The sequence below is a fragment of the Rhinoderma darwinii genome, chromosome 4 (assembly GCF_050947455.1).
Source record: "Rhinoderma darwinii isolate aRhiDar2 chromosome 4, aRhiDar2.hap1, whole genome shotgun sequence".
NCBI lineage: Eukaryota > Metazoa > Chordata > Amphibia > Anura > Rhinodermatidae > Rhinoderma > Rhinoderma darwinii.
In genome coordinates this window covers 350,923,477-350,947,752 of record NC_134690.1, presented here as the reverse complement: position 1 = coordinate 350,947,752, position 24,276 = coordinate 350,923,477, and the positions used below count along the sequence as shown (strand labels likewise).

Sequence of the window (24,276 nt, the reverse complement as noted above, 5' to 3'; positions counted from 1 at the left end):
CATAATCTAAACTCTGCTCGGCTGAGCACTAAGGCTGGATTCACACGTGCATGTTCGGTCTGTAAAGGACGGAACGTATTTCGTCCACAAGTCCCGGACCGAACACACTGCAGGGAGCCGGGCTCCTAGCATCATAGTTATGTACGACGCTAGGATTCCCTGCCTCTCCGTGGAACTACTGTCCTGTACTGAAAACCTGATTACAGTACGGGACAGTTGTCCCGCAGCGAGCCAGGGACACCTAGCGTCGTACATAACTATGATGCTAGGAGCCCGGCTCCCTGCAGTGTGTTCGGTCCGGGTCTTGCGGCCGAAATACGTTCCTTCCTTTACGGACCGAACATGCTCGTGTGAATCCAGCCTAACTAAACACGTTTTCCCTCACTATACAAGTGGTATACTACCAACCACCCAAAACAAAACCAGAACCCGTGTGTTAACTCACACAACGTGCAAATGTCCAGCAGGAGGCTAGCAGACCTCAGTATAGTTGTCTCCTGATAGAGTAAGGGTATGTGCACACACAAACTCAAAAACGTCTGAAAATACGGAGCTGTTTTCAAGGAAAAACAGCTCCTCATTTTCAGAAGTGTTTTTTAAGCCACTCGCGTTTTTTACGGCCGTTTTTGGAGCTGTTTTTCAATACAGTCAATGAAAAACGTCCCAAGAAGCGACATGCACTTCTTTTTCGCGGCCGTATTTTAACACGGCCGTTTTTCAATACGGCCGCGTAAAAAAATGGCCTGTCAGAACAGAACGCCGTTTTCCCATTGCAATCAGTGGGCAGATGTTTGGAGGCGTTCTGCTTCCGATTTTTCGGCCACCCGAAAATAAGCCGTGTGAACGTATCCTAACAGGTCTCTTTCCACTTCACCAAATGCACAGAGTGAACACCTTTTATAGCTCTATGCTGAGCTGAACTGCAACACCGGAGTTGCAGAGAAAAACCTGTACTGGCCAGGTAGGGAATGATCGGCCCCACTACCAACTTGCCTATCGTTCCATAAAAATATACCCATTATATGGGGTCATAGGACGATGGGTTGGTCAGTTGATCACATTATTTATGGGATCCGTGAACATCCGTCAGCCTAAACACGGTTGACTGTCCCCTCTTGATCTTTTGGGCATAAGTTACATTCCCTGAGGTACGATGGGCGCTCTATGTATTTTTGTGCTATGTGCGCTGAGATAACCGGCTTCTGACACTACATTATGACACAGGAACGCCGCTATCGGTGTTTATAGTTTAGTAAAATGTGGAACAGCCGGTCTCAGGATGTGGTGAGCAATAGACGCACTTTACATTTTACCATTTTCACCAGATGCTGTGGATCAATAATTATGCCTTATTGGGGCTAGTTCACACAGAGTATTTTGGCTCTGTTTTTGACGCGGAAACTGCATCAGAAACAGCACTAAAAAAAGTCTGAAATCGCCTCCCATTGATATCAATAAGGATGCAGCTGCATTTTTTTTCCCCCGCGAGCGGTAAAAAACGCTCGCGGGAGGAAGCGGCATGCCCTTTTGTCGTTTCCGTCTCTGGCCTCCCATTGATATCAATGGGAGGCAGAGATCGCGTTTTTCACGGTGGTTTTTGCCCACGGCGCTCAATGGCTGTGGGAGAAAAACGCGGCAAATGTTCTGCTGGCAGGTCAAAATCTGCCTCAAAATTACATACTTTTCTGCCTGCAAAAAAACTGTGTGAACAGGGCCTGATACTGTTTTATAAACTTTTCTGTTGTATAATAGATAAGAGCTATTTAGATTTGTATGTATCAAATAAATTCTGGTTATATCACTGTCTGTAAATTTTACATAATGTGTGTTATATCATATGATTATTAAGGTAATTATTATTGATTACTATATTGTATAATTGATACTGGGCGGAATCTCCTATCTATCTATCTATCTATCTATCTATCTATCTATCTATCGCATAAAGCCTCTATCTAGCCAACCACCCCAATCCACATCTATCAATCCATCTATCTCTCCCATTACTTTTTATGTAAAATATAATCCATACCTGACCCAACCATTCCTTATCTATCTAGCGATCACACGCTGGCCATACATTAGTGATTACAGACGGACCGTTTCTGAACGACTTGTACTTCATAGTCAATCACCAATCAATCTCTGCAATGATCTATTGATGGGATGCAGATCTGTCATTTGCCATGAATGACTTTCTAATAACTGTTTCTGACAACAATCAAAAAAATCCAACATGGCAGATAAATTTTTATAAACGGATTTCTCGCTTTGGTCACGAAAAGGCACCAACAGGCGGCAGAAAATTATCTAAATCTGTCTTTTCTTCCATGCAAAAGCTCTAGTGTATGGCCGGTTTTACGTCTCTGATCCAATTTCAACCGATCCCAAACGGAAGTTTATGGATAACCATTGACTTTAATAGAAACCCCATAGATCCATCAAACGCAACAGAAACCTAATGGAACAGAACATAAGGGAAGTCATGTGATGACACCGAAATCCAACTGAAGCCAATGGGACAATTCTGGAAATGTTTTTCAGTATAAAGTGAAGGAAGAGAATCGTATATGGTGGACAGAGCGGTATATATTTAGACACTGTATATATTTGTGGATGTAATTGTATTTACAGTGTTTCACATTCAATACTCTTTGAAAAGTTTCTTTCTTCAGGAATCACTCAGTGGCCACTTACACAACTTGCCCACACAGCAGTGTCTTGTAACCATCTTCATGTAATAAAATGGCACTTGCCACTACTCGGGACCCTTACCTGTCCCTGTCCTTCTCCCAGTACCGCCCATCACCCGGTAATTACATTTGTCGGGGTGGACTCCGTGTCTGCGCCTTGGGCTGCAGGAATGAATGGGCTCTTGGTGGCTGTGGGGCTTTGTTACATTCCTGTGCAGACACTCAGCAGCCGCTTCATGAGGAAGGGCAGGGACTGAGCTGCTCCAACCGGTCGGACAGGTAAGAAGCTTGTTGACACCGTTATATTTGCAGCACGCATGCGCACTGCTGTAGTTCCTGGTGCGGTTCTTTATTGCTCCTTTTCTCGGAAGTTTTTGAAGTGTGGATACAGGTAGCGGAGAACACCTGAGATCTGTTATATTCTCCATACTCCTCCGCATCGCACACGGGAGGGATCCTGGTTATTATTACACAACTACAAACTTCTGGCGGGACCTTCCAGGTGCAGGTGAGACGTGCCCTCCCTGGTAGATCTCTGGAATCCATCCGATCACCATGCCCAGAGCTTTCCTGGTGAAGAGGAGGACACCACCGCCTGTTGTCCGCAGCTGGGACGAGCTGCCCGACGAGGAGAGAGCGGACACCTACATCCCAGGTGAGGGAATAGAAGATGCGTACGGAATGCAACAGATAATACATTAAATATATAATATATACCTCATAATTTTCCACATCCCTCTTCCAATTACTGTATACTTCCTTCATAAGTAAAATCAGCGATCCATATATATATACTTCTCTCATAGATACATGAATTATTCACGTATACACTTCTATCATACGTCCGTAATACGTGTACCGCTCCGAAACCTCGGTGCTCCCGCTGCAATCCGTTATCACGCGCATTATATATGTATTCCTATGTACGTCGGACTGTGATTAGCGTATGTGCAGGCGGCAGTGGAGTCTGGGCAGAACTTGTGTGAGCTCCATTGTTAAGTTTCCAGGACTTGTGCTGTTTGCACAAGTGGCGCAGGTGCCATGCTGGGGGATCTTGTGTTTGTCTTTGGAACAATGGGATCCGTTTATGCCGGGACTGCGGGGAATGACCTGGCTGGGGATAAAGGGGGGGGACGGGGACCCTGGGTCGGATCTGGGGGCTCAGGGTTTGAGCTTAGCCTTTTATCTGCTCTGTGTTTGTCTTTCTTCTCTCACAATCTAACGGAAAGTCCACGCCATCACTGCAGCTCCTATGTGTTTGTTTTATGCCGTTGACTTGTTAATGAGAGACTTACACTGTGACTACACCCTCAGTTCAAACAGCGCAGCCCTCACCTGCCTCCTCCTCCCCCTCCCATTCTAATGATTGTTGCTCTGGGGAAAAGGGATCAGCTTTACATATTTGCCTTTCATTTAACTAAAAAAAACAACCACCCACACTTTGACTAACAGAACCCTGCAGGTGATGCTCTGCTTTTGTGCAGCTTATCTGCTCACCTCCACCTTTGTGTTTGTCCCCAGACAGTATTGACTGCATCTTCAAGTATGTGACTGAGGACAGCCTGAGTAACAGCAGCAGCAATGGTGACCCTGTAGGGGACAGTCCTGAGAGGGGCAGCAGTGACTCCAGCCTCTGTAATGGCAGCCTGACCACCACCAACAGCACTGACCAGTGTGAAGATGAATTGTCACCGGAAGCAAAAGGAAGCAGTGAAGACAATGCAGAGGAACAAGCTCTGGATCTTAAGACCTCATCTGTCAGATCCAAAATTAAGGTATGTTTGTGCTATGTATGGGCCACCAGCCGAATGCTCGCCCCCCCCCCCCTGTAGATAGCAGGAAGATATTTTGAATTAGGAAGTTTCCCTAATTTGAGATATTTCACATAAAGTAGTAATCATAGGGGGTAGGGATTGTTCGATGCCATTGAAAAACACTAGTCACCATTTTTCCAGTCTGAACTGGCTGATAACAGGCAACAATAGATTGTATTTCACAGCAAGTGTCAGTAGGATATACTTTTTAAGTTTAGTATCGTATTGATTGCTATGAAAAACAATTCACTGAAGAAAACAGGTCTTGGATTCCTGAAAACCACCGTACAAAATAATTTTACATTGTTTTATTTATTGGAAACTTTTAATTTGAAACTAATTTGCAAACCATATTGGGGGGGTCAATCCTCCAAAATTGTTTCTGTTTTTCATTGTTGGCAAAAATGGCGCCATCTTGATTGCAGAGCATTTTATACGTCTCTTACCTTAAATTGGATGGAATTGGGTATAGCAAGTCTATCCTGTCATTTTTGCATACCTGTATGATAAATATTGCAAATGTTCCACCAGTCCTTAATGAGGACCTGTCACTAGGTCATGTAAGTTGAACTGGTTAACTGACCTGAATACCACGGTCTCCAGCGCTTTTTTAAAAAAAATAAAAAAAAAAGATCTGGCCCACTGTTGTGTTGGCTCCCTATATAATAACTTGCTGTAGTTAGCCAACGGGGTGGAGCTAGCTTCCCTGCCTCTGGTGCTGATCAATCAGCGTGAGGCAGATTGAGAGTACTTTACGCCCTGCTGGCTAACTACTGCAAATTAGCATAGAGGGTGCCAACACAAAAGTGGCCATATCTGGAATTGGTGGGGGGGGGGGTCTATGGAAAAAACGCTGGAATCAAGGAGATAGCGCTAGTCAGGTGAGAGAACCAGTCTGACCTAGTGACAGATCCTCTTTAATAAGGCTGTTTTTAGATGGCTGTGTTCAGTCTGTGATATACGGACCGTGTGTGTGTGTAGGCCATATTTCCCAGACTAACCACAGTTCAGGGTGCTGGTGCTAGGAGTCCCTGCCTCTCCACGGGAATACTTTCGCATTCTGTAATCATGTTTTCCGTATGGGACCGTATTCCTGCGGGAAGGCAGGGACCCCTAGCATCCTAGATAGTTATGATGCTAGAAGCCCGGTTTCCTGAACTGTGGTCGATCGGGAAATATGTCCGACACACGGTCCGTATATCACAGACTCCAACACCGCCGTCTGAATAAGGCCTAAGGTGTAAATAATTTCTTTAAAATGCTGGAGCTATTGAGTTAATAAATGTGCCTACGTTTCAGGCGCCGCATTTTATGACACAATTTCACCATTTTTCTAGTGGAGAAATATTGATGCATGATCTCAGTTGAATGAGTTTGCATTTTTGACAATAGTTGTTACATGTATACTACGTTTTTCTTTTAAACACCAACTTGCCGTATTTGCGGTTTGGACTACAATGGGAAAAATATAAGCCTGAAGAAAAAGCCCCCAAAAAAATGAGGCCGCTGTAGCATGTGGTCATGTCTTATTTGCAATCTAACTGGAAAAGCTGATCAACTAAATATTATTCGGTCTGATATTGAAACAATTGCTTAGACTGATGGAAATTTGTCAGACAGGAATAGGGACAGTATGAAATGATTTTCCTGGTTGTCACTTATTACACGCTGGAATAAATCATGTGTAACCGGGTGGTGGAGAAACTACAAGTGCGGCACTGCTCATCAACCGTAGCGATTTTCCACTTTATAGATATCTTTTACCGTTTCAGAAAATGAAGCTTATTTATTATATAATGAGAAGTGATACATTTTTCCAATATATTTTCTGTCCCAATTCCTCATGGATTTCAAGAACTGCTTGCAGTCATTCGATAGGTACCTTCATTATTTCTGGTGGATTACAAACTGTCCAGGTCATGTGATGATCACAAAGTCGAAAGACGCATTAGGGTATGTGCACACGATAACTGCAATTACGTCTGAAAATACGGAGCTGTTTTCAAGGGAAAACAGCCCCTGATTTTCAGAAGTTTTTCGCAGAGTTTTTTACGTCCGTTATTGGAGCTGTTTTCATTGGAGTCTATGAGAAAACGCCTCCAAAAACATCCTAAGAAGTGTCCTGCACTTCTTTGACGAGGCAGTCATTTTACGCGTCGCCGTTTGACAGCTGTCAAACGACGACGCGTAAATGACAGGTCGTCTGCACAGTACGTCGGCAAACCCATTCAAATGAATGGGCAGATGTTTGCCGACGTATTGGAGCCGTATTTTCAGGCGTAAATCGAGGCATAATACGCCTCGTTTACGCCTGAAAATAGGTTGTGTGAACCCAGCCTAACAGTTACAGTACAATATACCACTGGTAGTAAATAATGAAGGTTCCTACTGAATGACTGCAAACAGAGATCTTAAAATCCATGAGGAATTAATGCAGAACGTATATTGGTAAATTGTAAAAACTTTTCAGTATACAATGAACAATAATAAGGGGTATTATAATAATACCCCTTTAACAACCAGCATCTTAGTAGTAAAAAGTATTTGGAATACTGGTCAGATAAAGATATCTGTTCGGGCATATCCAAGATGCCTTTAGGCCACTGAGAGTGCAAATCTTTCCATTATACTTTTTCTGTTCATGTTCCACTACTGGTTTTGGCTTACCAATACTGATCTGAAATACACCCGTGGAATATAGTGTGGCAGAAAGCCGCACGATTACCGCATATAAAAACATAATTTATTGCTGCGGTTCGATCACAGTTGTAGTTTACGGTAAAAACTATGTAGAAAAGGCCTCTTGACCGAAATGGGTCTGTCCTAGTGAATGATTGTGCGGCTGACGAGAGCAAACACCTTTCATTGAGCGCCGAGCCGCTTAGTTTCTGAACAGATTTTCTCAGAAAGCCAAACAATTGGTGTCATAAACTTTCTATTGAGCCGATACACCAATTGCTTGGCTTTCCGAGGAAAGCCGGACAGAAATGAAGCGGCACAGTGCTCACCTGTGCGATTCTGCCGCTTTGTTTGTGATCGGTGGGGGTGTCATTGCTCGGACCCTCACCGATTTAAAAACTTCTGACGTGTCACTATGACACGTCAGAAGTTTTTTAAAAAAAGTTTTAGTTACCCTTTAAAGAGGCTCTGTCACCAGATTTTGCAACCCCTATCTGTTATTGCAGCAGATAGGCGCTGCAATGTAGATTACAGTAACTTTTTTATTTTTAAAAAACGAGCATTTTTGGCCAAGTTATGACCATTTTTGTAGTTATGCAAATGAGGCTTGCAAAAGTCCAAGTGGGTGTGTTTAAAAGTCCAAGTGGGCGTGTATTATGTGCGTACATCGGGGCGTTTTTAATACTTTTACTAGCTGGGCGCTCTGAAGAGAAGTAACATCCTCTTCTCTTCAGAACGTCTTTTAAGTCAAGTAGAGAAGCCTATGGGTATGTGCAGACGGGTGACTTAGCTGCAGATTTTTCACAATGGATTTCAAGGATCATCCACGAGCTGCAGAAAAAATACACAAAAAAGAAGTGCAGAAATTGACTTGTGTGGACTCTCGATCCGCAGCAAGTCAATTTCTCTTGCAATAGCGCTGCAGAATTTCCAGTTTTAAGTTTCGCAGTGTTTACATTGTGTGTGGATGGAAAAAACACCACACCCAGAACAAGCTGTGTCTAAAAAAAATAATCTTTACTGATTATAAAAACGCAACAAAAGTGCCCCAAGCCAAAACGCAGACTTTAATATAACATCTGACCACACTAAAATATTCACACTAAAAACACCATTAAAATGCAGCAAAACTGTGTGTAAATCCAGCCTAAAAATAGGACCTACAGGTGTAAGCATTGGTGCTTTAGCTAGATTAAAAAGGCATAAGAAATAAATGATACGTGTTAGGCTCCTACTCATGGAGTATAAGGGTATGTTCGCACGGCTTATTTTCATGGCCGTAAATGGACGAAAAATCAGAAGCAGAACGCCTCCAAACATCTGCCCATTGATTTCAATGGGAAAAAAGGTGTTACAGAATGGGAAACCGCTCCAAAAATGGCCGTAAAAATCTAATTGTAGTGCATAAAGCCTCTATCTAGTCAACCCCCCCCCCCCAATCCAATCCAATCCCAAAGTAGGACTAAATGCAAAAATAAAAAGAAATGACAAAAGGAAAATACACAATGTATTTAAAATAAACATTTTTATTAAATGTAATAAAACATAAATATATTTGATATCAGAATAACTGTTGCAACCCACACAATAAAGAGAATGTGCACAGTGGACATCGCAAAAAAATAGCGGAATGTCTTTTTTCCGAATCCTCACCAAAACAATTAATATTAATGAAATGCTTATATGAACATAATAGGGTATATTTAACCTGTACAACCAATAAATGCAAGAGTTGACATTATATCTTTAAAGAGGCTGTCTTCCGAAAACCGCTGTCTATATGCCCTATTAGGGGGACCACTCTATAAGCTGAAACGGAGAACCACTCCGTAAAATCGCCTCCCACTGCTAAAAATGCATTGATTTTAAAAACGGCAGCGTAAAAAAAAAAACCCTCCTAAAAGGAAGTGCATGTCACATCTTGAGCCTTTTTTGGAGCCGTTTTTCATTGACTCAATATAAAAACCGATCCAAAAATGACCTTAAAAAATGCCGCAAAAAACGCAAGTTGCTTAAAAAATGGCTGAAAATAAGGCGTTGTTCAGCCTTGAAAAAAGCGAAGTATTTTCAGCCGTATTTTTTTAACTGTGTGAACATAGCCTAATTCACATTGCAGAGCACAATGATGTAGCTGTATTATAACGGTTACTGGTCACATCCGAGTTAGCACATCTCTTCAGGGGATTGTAGTTTAGCATTGCCCCAGCGCCAGAGTCTTTGATCAGTGACGGCAGAGGTTTTCTTTCTAATTACATAGGGGGCAGATAATTTAGAAGGAAATGGCCTGTGTGTGCGGAAGTTTCCTGCTATTTCCTCAGAGATCAATAGTATTAAGAAAATCGCTGAGCTGAAGCAATCTTATGCTGGCCATACACTAGTGATTTTAAATGGCTGAACGATCGCCGACTTCTCGATCGTATTCAGTCAGGATCAATTGGCAAAACAGTCTGCGTAAAATCTTTGGTGGGAAATTTATACAAATTTATTTATGACATCAGTCTGGCCTTTTTCAAACAAACACGTGCTACTTGTATTACTTCGTATTTCTTACGATTGGAAAATGTTTTTATGGAAAACATTCATTTTTAATGAAAATTTGTTTGCACATGGCATATAATAAAAATGTACAAGTGGTTCATTCGAATAAAAGGGAAGTGCACGAAGATACACTTCTAGTGGGTGTTTTATGTTTTGCCCACCTAACCTCCAATTCAGGAAGTCCTTTGTTGGCGCATGCCCTTACCACATCATTGGTCATATGAAACCAAGATTTTAGTACAGTCCTAATGACTGTTCACGATCAATGACTGAAAAAAAAAATCCAACACCTCAGACTGAGTTTCAGACAGATTTCAAGGGTTTGTCATTGTCCAACATGATCATTTGTTACAGAAAAATGGCCGAATAGACGACAATTCTCTAAATCTGTTGTTTCGGCTGATCAAAATCACTAGTGTATGGCCACCTATAGACACGCGATTGTTTGTTCGCCAACAGCTATCAGCCCTGAGTCCACAGTAAATGTTTGTTCGGTTCAGCTGAACATGCATGTTTTTCAATAAGGAGATAAACACCTATGGCACTGCTTTCCACAGGGGAAGGGGCTATAGGACCAGACAGAAACTTAACCTGTTAAAAGTCTAGTCTCCATAGACATCAAGTTGTCAGTGGACATGAATAATACTTGTAGGACAATGAATAATTATAGAATCATTGCCATTATTGCAAAAATATTTGCCTACTTAAAGAGTCTCTGTCACCAGATTATAAGTGCCCTATCTCCTACATAGTCTGATCGGCACTGTAATGTAGATAACAGCAGTGGTTTTTATTTTGAAAAACGATCATTTTTGAGCAAGTTATGAGCCATTTTAGATTTATGCTAATGAGTTTCTTGATAGACAACTGGGCGTGTTTTTACTTTTTACCAACTGGGCGTTGTACAGAGAAGTGTCTGACGCTGACCAATCAGTGACCAATCAGTGTCCTACACTTCTCATTGTTCCAGCCCAGCTTCTTTCACAGCACAATCTCACTGTAACAATGGGCTGGAACAATGAGAAGTGTATGACGCTGATTGGTCGCTGATTGGTCAGCGTCAGACACTTCTCTGTACAACGCCCAGTTGGTAAAAAGTAAAAACACGCCCAGTTGTCTATCAAGAAACTCATTAGCATAAATCTAAAATGGCTCATAACTTGCTCAAAAATGATCGTTTTTCAAAATAAAAACCACTGCTGTTATCTACATTACAGCGCCGATCACATCATGTAGGAGATAGGGCACTTATAATCTGGTGACAGAGCCTCTTTAAGAACCGGTGTCCTAACACTAGAAAATATTGCAGTGCTGGTAAGATTGTGTCAGCAGTAATCGGCGGAGAGCTGCTGTGAGATGGCACACAAAAATAAAAAGTTCTAGAGGTGTCTGCAGGCAACGAAATACAGTAATAAAATCCTCATCTCCTTTAAGATAAAGTTAGGAATAAAACACTACATTTTATCATTAGTTGTTAGAACACGGTTTTTGTATCTTTGAATCTTGTTGCGCTCCAATCACAAAAACTAATAACCTCAGAACAAACATATTTTAAGTACAATAAATAATTGTATCTGGTGTCTGAATCTATAAATTATCTGGAATTTCCCAAATCCTGAAGCAGAATATTAATAATAATAATAATCTGAGATTAATAAAATAATATAAAAAAAAAAAAGTAAACATTAAAAATAAACGAAGTGAGAGATGCATCTTTTATGTTAACATTTTATTTGGTCTTCCTGGAGGTACTTTTTACCCTTACCAGTACATTTTGTATATTTTTCTATGATTTTTCTAATCCAGAACATCTGATAATCTAGCACCTATCACTTTAAGGCCGGATCCCATGTAGCGTAAACGCTGCAGAATTTCTGCAACGGAATTCTGTGCAGAAATTCCGCAGCAGTTACAGTAGTAGCAAAGTGGATGAGCTTTAGAAAGGTTCATGTTCACGCTACGGTAAAAAACGCAGCGTAAACGTTAATAAATTGCCATTGTTGTGGAATTTAAATCCGCAGCATGTCAATTTCTGCTGCGTTTTCGTTGATTTTCTGTTGCGGGTTTTCCGCATTGAATTCAATGGGGATGCAAAACCTGCAACAGAAAGGCAAGTGTTACAACACTTGCGGCGGATTCGCAGTGATTCCGCCACAACAATCGCAACTACATAAATCATACTTACCCAGAACGCTCTCCTTCATACAGTCCGACGACCTGGGATGACGTTGCATCCCATCACAGGCTGCAGCGTCACAAGGTTTGTGACATCATCTTAGGAGGCTGGACTACACACAGAAGAGGGAGGGGGTAAGTATGTAAATTTTTTTAAATTTTTCCGCTACGGAAATTGCGTTAAAAAAAATTGCCCCACAACGTGGTGCGGTTTTTCGGACAGAAGGTGCTGTGGGTTTCAGGTCGGATACGCTTGCAGTTTTTTCGCAGTGTATCCGACTCGTGGGAACCCAGTCTAGTGCCACAATAAAGGAATTTTATTGTCATATTGCAAATGGTCATGTGCCCTATCTATATTTTAATGTGTGTGATATTAAAATATAGATAGGGCAGGTGAGTTTGAAGGGACTTTACAAAAGGGATGACAGGGATATGCATACACAGCAATTTTTATTTATTTATTTATTTATTTATGGAATTACTCATGCATTCTGGCTGAAGGTGTGACCTGGAAAAGGGAGGTGTAAAAAGTTCAAATTCCCTCTAGTCGTTCTGAGTTCCATAGAAAGCTATTGATCATGTTTTACGTCACCCTATTTTCTGTTTTAACTTTATTTTATTAAGACTTATATACAAATCTATCCATACTCTGTGTGGCCATACCATTACCACACAGGGGCAAAACTGCTTTTAAATGTGTTTTTTTGTTTTTTTTGTTTTGTTTTTTACGTAGTTTTTCCATGCATGTTTTGCATAGTAATGTGGTAATGATGTTGCTCTCTGCCACCCCATTAACACCCAGTGTTTTATATAAGCACTTATATTGATACATGTGCTCCATTGTTTGGTACTGTTCTCTAACCCTGAGATACATTGTGCATTTTCTTAGGTCACCACTGGAACACTCAGCAAGGAGAATTATAGTTGTGACATCTGTGGTAAAGGGTTCAATTTGCAACGCATGCTCAATCGTCACCTCAAGTGTCATAACCAGGTTAAAAGGCACCTCTGCACCTTCTGTGGCAAGGGATTCAATGATACATTCGATCTGAAAAGACATGTGAGGACTCACACAGGTAAGCACGCTTTACTCAATGAGATATGTGCTTTTGCTGCCCTCTGCAGGTCGCCTACATTTGCAACACACACTGGCATATGTGTGTCTCAGGTGTAAAATTGTAAGGGCTAATGCACATGGTAGAGCCGTCTGTAAGGAGTTGGTATGGCAATACACAGAGTCCCTTTGGCTCCATGAGTATTAAGAACTTTGTTTGCCGCCGCTATTTGGTGCCTCGGTACTACACTGTATTATGAAGATATTATCGCCTGAAAGCAATTTTTCTTTTTTTTTTGTGTGGAATCGAAGGTACAGTATGGCCCTATTGATTTTTTTGTGAAGCTGTGGTTTTATATCAACGTGGAAAACAACTGCATTAATCCGTGATCGGTTTTGCAACTAAAGTCGCTTTCCTCCAACCAAACCACGAGGCAGTCTGAATTGCTTTTTAAGGCTGGATTCCCACATGGGACTGAAATGCTGTGGATTTTCCGTGTGGATAATCTGTTGCAGATTACAGTCCGAGCCATGTGGATGAGACTTGAACGAATCTCCTGCACATTCAGCTGAACATTTTCCGGATGGAAATCGGAGCATGCTTATTCTGCTCTGGATATTCAATGGGGATTTTACCCTTTTCAATGTAGAAAGGGTGAAATTCCGCAGCATTTCTGTCCTACGTGAATCCAGCCCATCCATATCACTAAAAGAGTATGACTATAAAATATTGCACCAGCCAGTTGTTGGAATTATGAATTTCTAGTCACACAGAGGTAGTGTTTTTTGACACCACTATATGCATATCGTGTGTGTGTGTGTGTGTGTGTGTTTTTTGTAGCAATTTTTCACCATAGACTTTTAATATGAATTCTGTAAATGCAGAACCTAAGTAATGTGACATTTCTGTGGACACGTTAATATTATGGTTCAATGAAGAAAAACAAAAAACACTATCTGAGAACAATATATTTTGCCAAAGACATAGTTGTTTATTACAGGGTTAATATATAAGTAATGCTGGCCTTTCTTGTCAGCTCCTTGCATCTCAAGGCGTGCATTAAATGCTCAAAGTCTGGGTCTGAGTAAACGGCCTTGGTTGTGTCATGGTACAGATACTATAGTTTAATCTCAGATAAAAGGTACAAGCACTTTGCTGTACTTGTGTAGGATCAGTCATTAACGCGCACCTCCACTTGTGTTCTCCCGCCCAACCTGATATCGGAGGTGGAGACGCTCCTGCACGCTGGGAGATACAGTTTCTTTGGAAACCGTACCTGGAAAGTATCGTGCATGGGTCTAATTCTAATTAATGGATCTCTCCGGGCGTCGTACAGTTTTCAGGTCCGGTGGGAGATCACAAGTGGAGATACGCTTTAAGTTGCTAGGTACTTTAAGGGTATGTCCACACGGGCTATTTTCAGCCGTTTTTCGGCCCGTAAAATGGCTAAAAAATGCGGGGGCTGAACGTCTCCAAACATCTGCCCATTGATTTCACTGGGAAAACGGCGTTCCATTCCCACGGGGCGTTTTTTACGCAGCCATTTTTAAAGAACTCCTCGTAAAAAGAAATGCATGTCACTTCTTGAGCCGTTTTTCCTTGACTCGATAGAAAAACGGCTGTAAAAAAAGCTGCAAAAAACGCAAGTTGCTTGAAAACCGCTCCATATTTTCAGCCGTATTTTGTTAAGCGTGTGAACATACCCGAATTCTCCACCCAAGAGATAAAACCATGCACATGAAATATACTTTTGAGTGGAGATAACCAGCACTGATAGTAGATACATGCAGACAAGTTTAAAACGTAAAAATTATTCTTTGATCACTCCTATTAGACTTGCGGCACAATTTTTTTTGGCCCGTTTTGGCTAATAGGAGAATGGACCTGTCCCTTTTTAATATACTGTCCTTACATTGGAAAGCATATTTAGATGACAGATCCGCTTTAATTTGTTAAATAATGAAAATTTCACATAGATTTAATTCTGACCCACTGACCATCAAATCTGGGTAAAAATGTAACTTAGTTTTTATTTTTTTTAAGTGGTAATTATATTGTACCTCTCAGATAAGCATACACCGATCAGCCATAACATTAAAACCGCTGGCAGATAAAGTGAATAACACTGATTATCTCATTACAATGGCACCTGTCAAGGATTGGGATAGATCAGGCAGCAAGTGTACAGTCAGTTCTTTAAGTAGATGTGCGTCACTCGGCCCCATGCAGACAAATACTATCTGTAAATACGGATCCGTAGTCATCTGCTACTTATCCGCAAATACCGTCCATAGTGCATATATACGGATCCGCAAAAAGAATAAGACCACAAACTATGTGGAAGATCTGCAAACCTGCCGTCGCCTAGCAACTCTTCCGTAATTATGGATGGCTACGGGTGCACATCCGTAGCTGTCCGTAATTATGGAAGCACCCATAGACTTCTATGGGGAGTCCGTGCTGTAATTATGGACAAGAAAAGGACATGTTCTATATTTTACAGATCATTTCTATGGAACGGACACCCATCCGTAAAAATACAGAAAGGTGTCCGTGGCCCATAGAAATTAATGGGTCCAAAGTTTTGGATGAAAGAGACTGTTGTGTGCATGGGGCCTTACCTGGGGAAGAGATGGCACCAGGATTCACTATGCGAAGAAGACAAGCTGGCAGAGGCAGTGTGATGTTCTGGGCAATGTTCTGCTAGGAAACCTTGGATCCTGGATGTATTTAATATTTTGAAACGTACCAACTACTTAAACATTGTTGCAGTACAGCCCTTCATGGCAACGGTATTCCCTAATGGCCATGTCCTCTTTCAGCAGTTTAATGGCAACTCTGAAAAAATTGTACAGTAATGGGTTGAGGAACATGACAACGAGTTCAAAGTGTTGACTTGGCCTCCAAATTCCCTAATCCAATTGAGCATCTTTGGGATGTAATGGAAAAACAAGTCCGATCTATAGAGGCCCCACGTGACGGGACCTTCTGCTTATCTCTTGGTGCCAGATACCACAGGACACATTTAGAGGTCTTGTGGCATCCCTGCCTCGATGGATCAGAGCTGTTTTGGCGGCATGATTGGTCCTACTTAATATGTCAGGTACTTTTAATGTTATGGCTGATCTGTGTATGCTGAATGTGCATAATAAGAGACAAATCGGCATCTTAATTGTCGGCAAAAAAAAATCGTTGTCAACAAGCCTTGTTTGCCTATGACTGGCTTTATAATTCTAGGTATGATTTTTGTTTCAGGCAGAAATGATTATTTTATTTTTGGTATTTTTAAAGACCGATAATACGGACAACGTAATTCTACCAATAACAAACACGTAGATCTACACTTTTAGAGGGTACAATTGAAAGTGAATTAGTTACGTAAACACAGATCAGACAAGTCACTCAGTTATTTTGTTGGTTCAACTAGAATGTGGCTTATCCAACTACTTGTCAGTGGTGGCAACCTTGAGATGCAGCCTGACCAGAATCATTAGACTTGATCTAGATTCATGAGATTTCGGTTTCTATTGCATTCCTAAAACGTATGAAAGAACTGGCTTAACCCATAAAAGGGATAAACACACTAGATAAAGGTGACCACAATATTAAAAATAAAAAAATAATCACATTCATATATTGTCTATATATTATCAACTAATTTAACATTTATTTCCAGGTATCCGACCATATAAATGTGACATCTGCAATAAAGCATTTACTCAGCGTTGCTCATTGGAATCTCATCTGAAGAAGATCCATGGGGTGCAGCAGGGTTACGCATATAAGCAGAGGAGAGACAAGTTATTTGTGTGTGAAGAATGCGGTTATACTGGACCCTCCCAGGAGGATTTATATTTGCATGTTTACAATCTTCACCCTGGCAGTGCCTTCCTTAAAAAGACCACAAAAAAACTAACAGCTCTTCTACAAAACAAAATTACATCTGTGCTTCAGGGAAGTCCCAAACCAGAAGAAGAGGTGGAATGAGAGGCGCTTGTGTAGAACTTTTTGTACATGTTTACATGTTATATGAACTTTTATATATTTTTACTGCTAATGTTATTATGTTTCCTAAGACAGAGGGAAACCTATTTTAATACAACAAATTTATCATTGATAAATTTATTTGTCGTAGAAAAAACTACTGACTTTTAGCTTAAAAAACAAACACTGGAAGAAAAATGTCATCTCATTTATTTAATGCCCTGCTTTTGGTACTGGGACAATAAAATTGTGTATATATTATGATATATAATAGATGTAAAGCTATATCAAGTGTGTCTGTACCAACAATTGTAAAAAAAACAACATTATTTACTTTGTATACTAAGATTTTTTTAATATTCTTTTATGTGTATGTATATATATATATATATTAGGTGCTGGTGCCTTTTAATAAATGTAAGGTTTACATTTTCTGTCTTTTTATTTTTTATTTTTTTTATTTTTTACCCCAAAATCCATAATTTTTCTTAAAGTCTGAGTGAAGTTTTTTTGTTTTTTTAATGATAAAATAATTCTAGTAAACCAATAGATTTTATTTGCCAGTAAATTTAAAAAGCTACAAACAAGTGCAAGGGTATGTGCAAACGTAGTGTTTTTAGCTGTTTTTCGGGCCGTAAACGTTCTACAAATATCTGCTTATTGATTTTAATGGAAAATACAGCGTTCTGTTCCGATGGGGCATTGTTTTACGCCTCGTTTTCCAAAAATGGCATGTAAAAAGACGGCCGCAAAAAAAAAAGTGCATGTCACTTCTTGGGCCGTTTTTTATTAACTCTATAGAAAAAACAGCTGTGAAAAACAAGAGTTTGATAAAAAAAAAAACAAAAAAAAAAAAAACACTGAAAATCAGGAGCTGTTTTCCCTTAAACAGCTCAGTATTTTCAGACATTTTTGATTTTGTGTGTGCACATACCCTGACTCCTATTCATTTAAATTAAATTTTGAACGAATTTACAGTTTAATTAAAAAAAAACATTGTGGCTGACTGCTACAACCGCAGGCCTCTGGAACAGGGCGGCATCTCCCATTGAGACGCCGACACACACTGCTCTCGCCTCCAGCTGTTGCCTGTAGGGTGCGTGCGCTCGTCCCCGGTCTTAAAGGGCTAGCACGTGCACCAGCACACCCGGGACTTTAAAAAAAACTCTGTAACTCCTAAACTCTGTAATTGGTGTCCACATACTTTTGGCCATATAACGTATGTCCATTAGTTCAGCAATCGCAGACCTTTTTTAAAGGGGTCTGCTATGTAAAAATTAAATCCCCATTTCTAGATGTCTCCAGTTTAGACCTACAGTCTCACTCTGTCAGCATTGGACTTTAACAGTCTGTAGGGACACACCCCCAACTGTCAATTTATTCATATATTCCCAGGAGGAATAACGGAGGAACTGCACAATGTAGACTTCTAAAGAAATGCTCTGGATTTGTCATTTAAGGGGGAATATATTTATTAAAATAGATGTGTCCAGACCTCTTTAAGAAACAAATAACTCTGAATCTATACCTTTGTCGATGAAGTAAAATTAGTTATGTATTCTTTATTCATTTGTTTTAGGGCAAAGAAAACATTACTTTAAATTCTAAAGTTGATTTTTGCATTTTATAAGATGAGAAAGAATCAAGCCTTAAAGGAAATGTATCACCCTATATTTTTTGTACTAATCAAAACCATAGTGATACTTTTTTATTATATTGTAAATTTGTACATGATAATAGGGGCAGTCATCTTGCCTGAGCTGCTGTTAACAGCATTTAGAGATCGGCTTTGCAGCAGCCACATGGACCAAAGAAACCTGTGAACAGGAGGGGTCCCACATGCTACCATGGGAGAGTTTTCTAGTCATGCTCTGTGACCTGTGCAGGAAGTGATAGGGGAGAGCTGCGTCCATCACCTATTGTCAATGTTGGATCCTGTGTCCTCTATATAGAGGTATTACCTTTTAGGGTATGTTCACACGCAGTAGCAAAATACGTGTTTTTCGCGGTGTCTTTTACGGATGTTATTGGAGCTGTTTTTCCAATGGAGTCAAAGAAAAACGGCTCCAAAAACGTCCCAAGAAGTGACATGTACTTCTTTGATGCAGGCGTCTTTTGACAGCGACGCGTAAAATTACACCTCGTCTGAACAGAACATCGTAAAACCCATTGCAAGCAATGGGCAGATGTAATAGAGCCGTCTTTTCAGGCGCAATTAGAGGCGTAAAACTCTCGAATTACGTCTGAAAATAGGCCGTGTGAACATACCCTTATTGTAATCCTGCCTGTGATGATATGACTGCTGAGAAGTGATCTCTACGGAACAGGAAGTGCCCGTCTATTGTGAGGCTCAGTGGTCAGAGTAAAAACTGCAAGGATTATGATTTTTTTAATATAGATGACCGAAAACAAAATTCTTAAACAAATATGTATAACATCAAAATTTGATTTAAAAAAAAAAAAAAAAAAAGGGTAATTTTCTGATATATTATCAGGACGTATAAGTAAGCATTTTAACCCCACCGGTTTTTTTTTTGTTGAATTTAGTGGAATTAGTCCGTAAAAATTAAAATCTGTTTGTTTTTTTCCAATAAAACTTAAATTATAAATTTTTACAAGGAATAAAGAAGAAAAAGCACCCCAAGATTTTTTTAAAGCTATTTCTCCGGATTACAGCAATTCCCCATATGTGGTAATAAACGGCTGTTTGGACACACGGCAGGGCTCAGAAGTGAAGGAGCGCTATTTAGCTTTTGGAGCTCAAGTTTGCTGGATTGATTTTCGGGTGTCATTTCACATTTGCAAAGCCACTGAGGGACCAAAACAATGGACACCCCTCCCCCCAGAAGTGACCCCATTTGGGAAACTACAGCCCTAAAAAGAATTTATCTAGGGGTAAAGTGAGCATTTTGATCCCATAGGTTTTTTGCTGAATTTAGTGTAATTAGGCCGTGATAACTTCTATTGTTTTTTTACGGCATTCACCGTGCATTATAAATGACATATTTAATTTATTCTGTGGGTCGATGCGATTACGGCGACACCATATGTACATAGGTTTTTTATGTTTTACAGTGTTTACACGATAAAATCACGGTTTTAAAAAAATAATTTCGTTTTTGTGTCACCAACTTTTTTTTATTTTTCTATCAAGAAAGCTGTGTGAGGGCTTTATTTTTTGCGGAACAAACTGTAGTTTTTATTGGTACCGTTTTTGGGTACATGCGACTTTTTGATCCCTATTTATTCAACATTTTGGTAGCTGAAAGGACGAAAAACTACCAGAATTTAAATGCTTTTTTTTTTATGGCGGTCACCATGTGGGATAAATGACATTATATTTTTATAGTTCAGGCTATTACGGACGCGGCGATAGCAATTATGCATAGTTTATTTTTATTTTTCAAATAATAGGACTTTATAAGGGAAAAAGGGAGATTTTTAATTTTATTATGTTGAACTTTTACTTTATTTTTGTAACTTTTATTTTTTAGTCCCACAAGCGACTTGAAAAATCCAATTGTTGGATCGTTGTAAGGCTGGGTTCACACGACCTATTTTCAGACTTAAACGAGGCGTTTTATGCCTCGATTTACGTCTGAAAATACGGCTCCGATACGTCGGCAAACATCTGCCCATTCATTTGAATGGGTTTGCCGACGTACTGTGCCGACGACCTGTCATTTACGCGTCGCTGTCAAACGACGACGCGTAAAAAAGACGGCTCGTCAAAAGAAGTGCAGGACACTTCTTGAGACGTAATTTGAGCCGTTTTTCATTGATTCCAATGAAGAACAGCTCCAAATTACGGCCGTAATTGACGCCTCGCAAAATGCGAGTACATGCAATTACGTCTGAAATTTCAGACGTAAATGCAGTTATCATGTGCACATACCCTTACAATACCCTGCAATACCTATGTATGGTATGATACCGGTCAGTTATATCTGCCAGAGGCAGGACCTAATTGCCTTCCATAGATGGCAATCCAGAGGCCATTGTTAGGCCTCTAGTTGCCATAGTAACCATCGGCCTCCGGAATCGCGCTGCATGGTGCCGATGTTGCTATTGACCGCCGCATTTAAGGGGTTAATCGGCGGGGATCACCGCTGTGATGTGACCCGATGTTTTCCCCCCAGTACTAAGGCTGCTAGTAGCAGTCTGTACTGGGAGATGCCGGGCTGTGGGAAATGCCTGTGTGCTCTGTTAGGAGCACACGTAGAATAACGGGCTGCAGGCACAAAACCAGTGCTGCAGCCCGATAATCTACATGGGGTGGTCGGGATGGGGTTAAAGCAGTTCCTTGAACTAGTAGATGAAGTCTGATGAAACATTTTTTTTTTGTATAACATGAATTCAAACTTATTCCACAAAATGTCACATTATGCACTAGGGATGTCATGATACCAGAATTTGGACTTTGATACCGATACTTCGTTTAGTATTGTGATTTCGATACTTTGCCAACAGTAATAAAAAAAAAAAGTCTGATGTGAGGCATGTGGTGTGATGAATTTAACCTCCACGTGCCTCACATTAATAGTAATTAACCCCATCATGTTTCTCAGTCATAATGGGTTAATGTGTGAGGTACACGATGGGGTTAATTACTATTAATGTGATGCACATGGAGGTTAAATTCATTATCGCACCTTGTGCCCCACAATAAGTGATAGAAAGCAGTTTTTATTTTTTTACAGCGTACACTATAAATGATGCTAAAAAATTGTTGTGCAGGTTATTACGGCCGCGCCAATACTGAATGTGTGTATATTTTATGTATTGAGACTTATTTTAATGTTTATTGTAAAAAAGGTGTATGTGTATTTTTTTAAATTTAATATTACTTTTTTACTTTATTTTTTAAACTTTAATGTACTGGCATATATCTATATTACAGTACATTAACCTGTGTACGGATAGTACACAGGCAGTTAGGACATACCTCAGTATGCCCTAACAGGAAATATTGTAGGACAGCCCTGTGGTCCTTCAATGGACCCTAGGCTGTCTGCCCATATATGGTATGTCCCTCAATCGCGTCACAGGAATTCCCTGTGACGCGATCCAAGGGGCATCCCCGCTTTTTCCCCTGAATGCTGCAGTCCGCTGTGATCTCAGCATTCACAGGAATAACGGCGGAGATGAGAGGTTTCTCTGATCGCTGCAGCTGTGTAATACAGCCATCGCGCGCACTTCCTGTCAGGAGCGGGGCAGTCAGCATGAGGAGATGCACTAATAAGCGGCGGTTCAGGCACTGAAGACACAACATAGGGGTGTTTTGCAGTCCGCCCGCCATGTTCTGTCTTCAGTGCCGCCGCCGCTCATTAGTGCAGCGTCGGCCACATCACCTCATGCTGACCGCACGCACTTGTTTTCAGGACTCAGGCGCGCAGCAATGACTATTACACAGACGCAGCCCCACTCTCATACATTCATCTGTAACAATACTGAGCTGTGCGGCCGCACAGCTAAGTATCGAAATACATGACATATTAGTATCAAACCGTTTGGGGATGCAGAGTATCGAAACCGTATTGACGTTTCGATGCATCGTGCATCCCTATTATGTTATGCACATATGAACAATCCCCCCCAAACAGCTCTTTCTGATTATCAATGGTACGATCAGTATTTTTAGTCCTATGTATATGCATAATGTTAAATTATTATTACTTCTAGCTTTCATAGCTTAGAATGTGATCTTCACATAAAAGAAGCTTGCACATTAGTAATGGTGCGCAATAGCACCATATCAGCGTGAGATAAATGGATGGATACAAAAGTATGCTTTTAGGGCGCGCGCACACACAAACAGTGGATTTACCGCAGATTTTTCCGCAACATCTTGCTGCGGATTTCACCCCTTTTACGTTAAGGTAGAAACTCGCTGAGAACATCCATAACAAATCAAGCAAATCTTGCTCTGGATCATTTCATTTTTCATACGGGAATCGCAGCATGTTCCGTTTCCTGTGTGAAAAATGTTCTGCAGCATGTGGATAAGATTGGCTTGAATCTCAACCCCATGGCGGGTACTACAATCTGCTGCAGATTTTCCACACCACAAGCCCACAGCAAACACTGTCCCATGTAGATCCAGCCTTTAAGTTTTTACCACAATGTTTGACACATGAATTCGATTCTAAGATTTAGGGGTCCCCATTCTTGGCAAGCAGATGGTTGTGCATAGGGACTTAATAAAAGAAAATGTGCATTATTTCTCTGGCATGTCAAAGACAGAAGACAGTATGATGGGTGCCTCTAGAAACAAGAGTCTGCCCCCTTGGCTCGTAATTTTTTTTTTTGACAAAACCAGTATCGAATCAAAGGGAGAAAAACTATGAAAGAGACTTAGGCCTCATTCAGACGGCAATATTTAGGTCAGTATTTCTAGATAGAGGAGATCCGACAAGCTCCTATCTGGAGCTGCTAGTCAGGTTTCAATGAAATCCAAGACTGCTATAGAAATAGTCCTTAGTACTTTTATTGCGTTGAAACCGGACTAGCAGCTCAATATAGGAGCTTGTCGGATCTCTATCTTCTGGGAGGAACAGCGCCGTTCTTTGGGAATCTCTTTTTCGCTTCGTATACCTACAATTTGTGCCAACGGAACCCTACGGGTCACCGAACAATTCCCAGCCTGCAGACCCTCCTATCTTTCGCTAAGAAGGACGTTGTGCTCCCAGCACATTACCAGGTGAGCACCCTTCTTGCTTCAATCTTACATTTTATACACCTTAGGATGATGCCCCATGTGCAACGTGTATCTTTTTCTACAGCTAAAACTAGGATTGGGCCCACAGATGAACTACCAATCTTTCCATTATAGTTTTTTCTATGTTTAGGTTCCAAATACTGAAGAAAAATACTGCCATCTGTATGAGGCTTTATTCTCAGTTTTTTTGATCCAGTCGCAGTTCTATCAAAAGAAAACTGCGCTGTGTGAATAAAGGCAAAATGTGTTGTATGTGACTTGTTTTCTCTGCCTTCTCTTATACTTAAACCTATGCAAAAAATATGTTGAAAATTTTCAGAGTACTTTAGAACTGGAGGGAGCGTGGCATCTCTCTTTTCGTTGATCCAATGAGAAGATGAGTAATTTTGATCATTCATCCAATGAGGATAGGAAACAAACCAATTGAATAAAAATATGATAACGTTTATATACACTTATTTCAACTGACGTGTACGTGCATCAATGAGACGCGTTGTAGCCCCCTTGTCCTAGCGATCAGTTGGGTTTGCGTTCCCTGGCATTCCGTGCATACACTTCAAAGATCAATTTTGTAAAGAATAATATCTATGATTATGTGAAGCCAGGAAAAATGTAAAAAA

The 24,276-nt window shown here is 40.6% G+C and overlaps 1 protein-coding gene and 1 long non-coding RNA gene across 2 annotated transcripts in view; one reads left to right on the top strand and one right to left on the bottom strand.

Annotated features, from left to right (window-relative positions):
- The window catches only part of LOC142761305 (uncharacterized), a 65,300-nt gene extending 61,930 nt beyond the window's left edge, over positions 1 to 3,370 (bottom strand). The window contains exon 1 of the long non-coding RNA XR_012883598.1: positions 2,776 to 3,370. This is a non-coding gene — a long non-coding RNA (uncharacterized LOC142761305). The remainder of the gene's footprint in view (positions 1 to 2,775) is intronic.
- Positions 3,023 to 17,236, top strand: OVOL2 (ovo like zinc finger 2). The gene is made up of 4 exons (XM_075864491.1): positions 3,023 to 3,348; positions 4,215 to 4,468; positions 12,789 to 12,975; positions 16,631 to 17,236. The coding sequence occupies exons 1-4, from the start codon at positions 3,249 to 3,251 to the stop codon at positions 16,939 to 16,941; spliced, it is 852 nt and encodes a 283-aa protein (XP_075720606.1). The 5' UTR covers positions 3,023 to 3,248; the 3' UTR covers positions 16,942 to 17,236.
- Positions 17,237 to 24,276: the final 7,040 nt, after the last annotated feature.